The 7,712-nt window shown below is 41.2% G+C and overlaps 1 protein-coding gene across 1 annotated transcript; it reads left to right on the top strand.

The window, feature by feature from the left end:
* Window positions 1–702: 702 nt before the first annotated feature.
* On the top strand, window positions 703–4,648 carry LOC146960830 (piezo-type mechanosensitive ion channel component 1-like; the record flags this gene model as incomplete). Its single annotated transcript, XM_085772021.1, has 5 exons — window positions 703–872; window positions 2,539–2,655; window positions 2,817–2,896; window positions 3,251–3,476; window positions 4,347–4,648. Coding segments are annotated over 5 exons (849 nt in total), but the record flags the coding sequence as incomplete, so codon positions are not given.
* Window positions 4,649–7,712: the final 3,064 nt, after the last annotated feature.

Raw genomic sequence — 7,712 nt, 5'->3', positions numbered from 1 at the left:
TAAAAAAGAAAAAAGAATTTCATTTATTTTCACATTAAAGCAGAAGTAAGTGATATATTTGTGTTAATATAAGTCTTAAATAGTTATATCTTCCGACAGCAATCACTTACATAGAGTGTTTGGACTGAAACACGGGTCTCTCAGTCCCTCTGCTCTGCTCTGAGCCGTAGAGAAAACATTTATCGTATCCTACAGTTTTTATCCAATGAGGAGAGAGAACGGCATGCAGGGCTGTGTGTGCAGCCAAGGAACGCCGTGAATGTGGCGACGTAGGGACGAGGACTGTTATGGTGCGTTCAAGGCAACTCGTATTTTTCCGACCGTGAAGTCGTACCAGTTCGATCTGGTACGAGTTCACAGGTCAGAAGTTACGAGTGGCCGTTATAGTGACTTTCACCGGTAAAACAGGTCGGAAAAACACGAGTGGGTTGCCTGGAACGCTACAAAGTCGTAAGTTGTGACTTGAAGCTGTAATTTACGATTTCAAAAGCCTGCCTGGAACGCAGCATTAGCGAAAACGACCGGACCACTTACTTCTGCTTTAAGCTGCAACATAGCAAATGGTCTGAATACCTTCTTCATGCACTGTAGATTGTATTGAAGGTAAAAAAAAAACAGGGTTGGGCAGTTTGTATGCATAATCTATGGAAGATTTTATTTTTTTTGTATTTGTTAAAATGTTTGTCTGACTCTCTCTCCCAGTCTGCCATGCAGTTCCTAATGAAATACTTTGTAGAGGACATCATTGTTGCCAAGGTGAAGAGTGATGCCAGCCTGCTGTGGACCATCAGCCCTGCCAGCCGAGAGGCCATGATACAGGAACTCAGCAACTCCTCTCACATATACATGACATTACGTTGGACACTTGTCAGGTCAGTGTGTGTGTGTGTGTGTGTGTGGGGTGGGGGGGGGGTGGGGGGGGTGTGGGGGGGGGGGGGGGGGAGTTATGTATCTACAGTACGTGTTTCATACAGTACCTTCCCTTTTTATTGCTTTTGTAAAATGGTGGATACAATTTGGCTTTTCTAACATGAATTTACAACAAATATTCTCAAACATTTCAGTGAAAACAGATTTCATTAAAAATAACTCATGCGAAATAAGTGACCACATACATTTTTACTGCTTCAGGTCAGTATTTAGATTTACACTTTGGCCACAGTCACAGTGCTGAGTCTGTGTGGATAGGTCTCAGCCAGGCTGGCACATCTGCACACACTTCAATTTGATTCCATCCATTGGTGATGATTGTTGCAAAACTGTTCAGGTTCTGTCAGGTTGCACAGAGATCAGATGTTACGTAACAGCCCTTTTTAAATCCAGCCAGAAATGCTCTCTTGGATTGAGGTTTGAGCTGTGAGTAAGCAGCTCCAGATCATCCACCTTTCAATCAGTTCTGTGTAGCTTTTGCTCCAGTCTAGCTAGAAAATAAATCTTCTCCCCAGTCATGGTTCTCTAGCAGACAGCGTTGTTGCAGCGGCCTTCCTGGCATCCTGACTGCATGATGCTGCCGCCATCATGAAGCTGTACGCTTGGAGACTCCCACATACCTGTGGGTGAACTCAGGTGTAATATGAGCTTTTTTTTGCTCTGTCTCATAATGACATATGCACAGCCGCTCCCATCTCAGGTGCTGAAGCTTTTACTTGTTTCAAAATGCTTTCACTGATTTTCTGGCAAAACGTGGAAACTTTTTTTTTTTTTTAATCCAGCAAAACCAATCAAGATCAATCAGTCAAGGTGGGAGTGCAGCAGTCTATCCATGCTGTAGGTTAACCTCCTGCACATCTTCTGTACACTGTGCTGTAGCAGGTTTTTTGTGTAAAGTTTTGTTGAAAAAGCCTTGATTCCATTCATAAAAGCAGTAAAAGATGAAAACATTTGAGGGGCTGAATACTTGTGGTTGGTGTTGTATAGGCCCAATAGTTCCTGAACTGTTTGTATTATGTCATTTTTCTTTCTAGAGTCTTTAGAAATGTATCAACTCTCATACTGTAGAAACATGGTGGCAGCCAGTGCTTCTGAAACATTCAGTTTCTGTTTACTTTGTAGAATTGTAATGCAGGTTAAAGGGACAACGAGGAGTTTTGGAAAAGCAAAGCGTTTTCACACTACATTTATGAGCCTCCGTGCGCACCGTGAAATTCTTTGACCGGCGCAAGACAGACTCATGTTTTCATTCATCAAGAATTAAAGTCAGAGGTTGGAAGACGATCACATACCGTTGTAGTTCCGACCATAAACGGCGATTCGGCGGCGTTATTCTCATGACCAAAGTAAGGAAACGCTGGTCGGCTCGCCCAGCATTTCCGCCACCACTAATAATAACAAAATAACGATAGAGACGAAACAATATATTTATCGAAAATGGGCCCATTAACAAGTGTGGGTAACGTAGATTCATCCACATTAACGTGAGACTTTTTTATAACCAAATAGAAACTCCTTGTTGTCCCTTTAATTACTGTAATGAAGCTGCACATTGACTACATTCAACAGTCATCCATTGAATAAAGCCCTCTCTGCTGCCCTCCTCAGGAACGCATCCATATCCATGAACGTAGAGAGTGTGGGTGAAAACACTGTGAAGTTCCAGGATGAGGACTTGAGGGAAGGGATTGTCCACATGCTTCGGGGCAACAGCAGCAAACCTGTGTGAGTCTCAGTCTATATCCAACCTGCTGCTCTTTTCCCTTTTGTCTCTTCTGCAGTGTCATTTTAGCTCAATTTGATCAATTTGTGTGTTACATTCCATGTTTTCACATGTGTTTTTTCAGTCTGTATTGTGTTGTTAAATTGATGTTATTCTGTTGTAGGATTATTAACGATCTGCTTCCAAAGTTCATCAGAGGTCCCAAAGGACCAGAGTCCAAAATGGCAACCAGGATGAAAGTAGGTTAGTTACCATTCATTTTCCATCGACACGGCCACAAATGATCATTTGCTGAACTATGATCAATTGGACTTCTGTTTGGGTTTTGATTGGTTTCTTTTTATTCACACACACACACACACACACACACACACACACACACACACACACACACACACACACACACACACACACACACACACACACACACACGATGATGGGATGATGGGATGTAAAGCCTGTTGAGACAAACTGTTGGTAAAAACGGGCTATACAAATAAAATTGCCTTGTCTTGCATAGACAGACAGAGTGTATCAGACTCCAGAGAGGTGAGTCCTGCACACACTTTGATTTAACACTAGTGTGTGTTCCCTCAGAGCTCTCGGACCGCCCAGACCTCCGGGCACTGGCTTTCTTCAGACCCCTGTCAATCAAACTTCAACAGGTCAACAGGATGTCAGAGAAGGATGCAGAGCAGTGGTGGGTGGTGGAGGAGTGCTCCCCAGTTGTCACATCATCTGACAACAAGTGTCAGAGCATAGAGATGGTGGTGTTCAATGATAAAGTCAGCCCCTCCAGTCTGGGCTTTCTGGCTGGACATGGGTATGTAAACAAGACATCTTCAAGAAATTGTTATCATGATGGTTGTTTGACCTAATTGCATTCTCGTCATAGTCCATGGGCCAGATCAGATATCAGTACCACTCATGTGGCAAAGGTTACTTATCATTTTTGAAAACATCCATGTCTGTAGATGATATTTTAGTATGATAACCCTTCCTGAGTCACAGCTGTATTAGAGTTATGAGCTGTTGAAATGAACTTCCCCTTGGAAAAAATGCATTTTAGAAGCTGGTACATCTTGGCTTAGGCTCAAATTTAGGATATTGTCAGTGCTTAAAAAATATTGTTTTTGGTAACATTTTAAAGGGAACACCGGGGCTCTTTTAATCACACACATTTCCCCACAATTTCCGCCTAAATCATATACTTTCTTTTAGTCCTGTGATATCAAGGAACATCAGAGACACAAAACACCAACACTGGAACACTCACAGGACTCCAAGGATTCAGGAACTGTACAATATATCCATACTGCTTCATTTGAGGGGTGATTTCCAGTCTTATATTACAGTAAAAGGGCAGTTTTACTTGGAAGTAACTAGAACAAAGTCAGTTAGGTCACAAACTTGTCTTTATACATTTCTTCCAATTAAAATTAAATTAAAAGAAAATCCAGACCAAGACCAAGACTGGTGCTTTTCCCTAGGCAGGAAATAAGGTCAAAGTTGCTGTGCATTGTAGTGGGATGATATTGGTTCTAAGTAAATCATGAAGACCCCAGTATCCTGGTTGCTACTGTAGACAGCAAAAACCTTGTCAAGATGTTGGTGTACTGTTCATTTGATGTTTCATCTCCACAGATCAGTAAAACAAAATACTTACAGCTTTCCACTCTGCTCCTCCCAACAGCATTGTCGGCCTGTACATGTCAGTGGTGCTGGTCGTTGGAAAGTTTGTCAGGGAATTCTTCAATGGGATCTCCAGGTCCATAATGTATGAAGAACTGCCGTGTGTGGACCGGGTCCTGAAACTCTGTACAGATATTTTTGTGGTCCGCGAGGCAGGAGAGATGGAGCTGGAGGAGACCATGTATGACAAACTCATCTTCCTCTACCGATCTCCAGAGACAATGATCAAGATGAGCAGAGACAAGAAAGACAACTAGGGTTTGACATTGATCTCATGTTAGTGCAGGACGGCGATGGAGCAGCATCTCATTCTGTCCCTTGCAGCTGCAGAGCTAATGTCATTTCATCATGTGTGTAGTTAAAACTGGATTTGTGGTAAAATATGAAGTTAATTAAAAATCACAGTTAACAAGAACTATGTGCAAGATTTGTACCCATATCTGACCTTGCTACTGATCTGAATATTTTTCTTACAAATTACTTACAAAGATTGATCCACCAACATTTTCCATTAGAAGAATTCATACTGATACATTTTATTGATAGATGTATATGTTTCACTTCTGTTCATTTATTTACAGTTAAAGCAGAAGTAAGCGATCCGGTCGTTTTGGCTAATGCTGCGTTCCAGGCAGGCTTTTGAAACCGTAAATTACAGCTTCAAGTCACGACTTACGACTTTATAGCGTTCCAGGCAACCCACTCGTGTTTTTCCGACCTGTTTTACCTGTGAAAGTCACTATAACGGCCACTCGTAACTTCCGACCCGTGAACTCGTACCAGTACGTCTTTTTTTACAGTCTATGTACCAGATCGAACTGGTACAACTTCACAGGTCGGAAAAATACGAGTTGCCTTGAACGCACCATAACAGTCCTCGTCCCTACGTCACCACATTCACACGCATCCCTCGGCTGCACACACAGCCCTGCATGCCGTTCTCTCTCCTCATTGGATAAAACTTGTAGGATACGAGAAAAGTTTTCTCCTCGGCTCAGAGCAGAGCGACTGACAGACCCGTGTTTCGGTCCAAACACTCTAAGTGATTGCTGTCGGAAGATATAACTATTTAAGACTTATAGTAACACAAAAATATCGCTTACTTCTGCTTTAAGTTATAATTTTAAAAAAAGATTAAGATTCACTCAGTCATCAATTCAATCATCTGGACGGCAGTTAAATGCACAAGTGCCTGCTACTTAATCTTTGCTGTTGCAGTTTGTGCCCACTGAGTTATGCATGCCTGATCAGTTGTGGACTCCAGTTAGCTGCTCCCTGACACATTCTTTCAGGTACCAAACCCTTAATATCAGCTCACCTGTAAATACACTACCTGTGTGTATATCTATGTAGACTACTGCAGCAAGAGATTTATATCAAAATAAAAAAAACTGATTAAAGTCAAAATGTTTCAGTGTGTCACTTCTACTGTGCTGACTGGGCAAGTATTCAAGAAAACAACATGTGTTTGGAATTATCACCTTTAATACATTTTAATTACAAAGCAATGGCGAACAATGGAAATATCATTCAGGTCCCCCAGTCAAACAAGTCATCTGGATGTCATCCATCTTTTCTCCTCTTCACTGTGGAGGACAATGACAGGACCTCACCACATCTGGACAAACAATATTATGTTCTCACACCCTGCAGGGAAAACAAAGCAGAATAACAGAAAGATTAAAACATGAAATCCATTAAAATGTTTTCTGCCCTTATTTAACATAGACCTTAACTCCTAAAATGAAGAAAATTGATCGCTTAAGCAAGATTCAAAAATAAGTACAGTAATAAGTAGGACATCATGTGTATCACATCGCTGAGGCCTGTTGTTCGAAACCTAGAAAAGGGATTAAAGGTTGAATATGTAGAATATTTATTAAAAGCTATATTTTTTCAAAAATAATACATCCAGGGGGCCTTTAGAGGGGTACAGAATGAAATTATTGCTTTTCCATTAAAACATTTTTTTTAGTCTGAATTATTATTTTTAATTTTTTTGACGGGCTCGACAATGACTTTCTGTCAACGTTCTGTTTACATTAGTACCTGCCTGTAGCCGACATGTGGCTCAGTTCTCCGCTGTTTCCCTGCCTCCTCCCGGTCGGATGCGTTTGTTTCCAACCAAGCCTTTTTAATAATCAATCGGTGGATGAATGGATTATCATATACTTGTTAGGATGGGTGTATTTGTGTAGTCTTATCTGTCATAAACACGTTTATCGTCGCGGACTCTCGGTGCCAGCGAGCTCCTTTTTTTTTTTTTTTTTTTCCAACTTGAGGAGAGCAGTGACAGCGGAGGCTCTGAGGCTCTGAGCAGCAGCGGTGTGGAAGGCAGAGAGCCTCCACTCTCCCTGTAACAAGCTACAAGTCATTTATTATGCTGTTAATGACGGTAAAAATGAAACATAAGGTAAATATCCTGCATAGTTCTCCTCCTGTCTGTCCTCTGATCAGAGCGGAGTCCCTAGCAATGGCCCGTTTTACCTAGCAACGGTCTGGCAATCGACTGCTGGAATTCTTTTTCTGTTGTTGTTCTTGTAATTCTACATAGTCAACCTTTAAGCCGGGATATATTGGTTATCCTGGCTTAATTTAGCCTCAAATTGGTTGTTCAAAAGCAGGTTAACTGTATCCTGGTCAAGTTACTATGGTGATTTATTCTCTGCAGCTAGCGTGCTCCAGACCAGACCAGGCTAACAGCCAGGCTTAGTTGATTCTGTTGTCTTTATCTGTGCAGTCAGCAGTCACTGATCAGAAATCAATGTGTGTCATACAGTTATTCCATGTTTCTTATGTATTGGTCTGATTTTTTACACAATACATTTACAATAATCAAAAAACATGAAACATTTACAAAATGTATTGGGCTATGTTTTTTTCATTATTATGCCTATTCATGCGTTTCTTGAATTCCTGTTCCAATTTTCTGAAGGTTTTTTTTTTTTTAATTCTCTATCAAGCTCCATATCCTACAGCTTTCTCTTCTCACACTGAGTCTTTGCATCTGCCAGCGCTGCTTGCTGACTTCCTTTTCCACTTGTCTTGGATTTCTTTATTCTACTTTCAAACAACAGGCAGCAGCCTGGCACTGAAGGAAAAGCAAAGTACAACCAATAACATAAACACATCGTCAGACAGTTATATGTCTGTTTTGATTAATCAATGATATAGAAAACAAACTACTGGAGCAGTAAAGTGACTTTCAGATTGCTTTGTCTAAATACACCAAGACTACTGTGACGTCACAACTGGTCACAAATAGAGCACTGGAATAAGAGAGTAACGACACGCATTGGTCCAATGGAAGCGCCTCCTGATGGAGGAATATGGGTATTGCAAAAGCGCCCAAGAACTGACATCTCTG

This window comes from Trachurus japonicus, unplaced genomic scaffold (genome assembly GCF_045865225.1).
Source record: "Trachurus japonicus isolate A0001 unplaced genomic scaffold, Traja_1.0 AP029953.1".
In the NCBI taxonomy this organism is placed as follows: domain Eukaryota; kingdom Metazoa; phylum Chordata; class Actinopteri; order Carangiformes; family Carangidae; genus Trachurus; species Trachurus japonicus.
The sequence above is the reverse complement of the archived record's forward strand: the minus strand, read 5'-3'. Positions and strand labels throughout refer to the sequence as shown.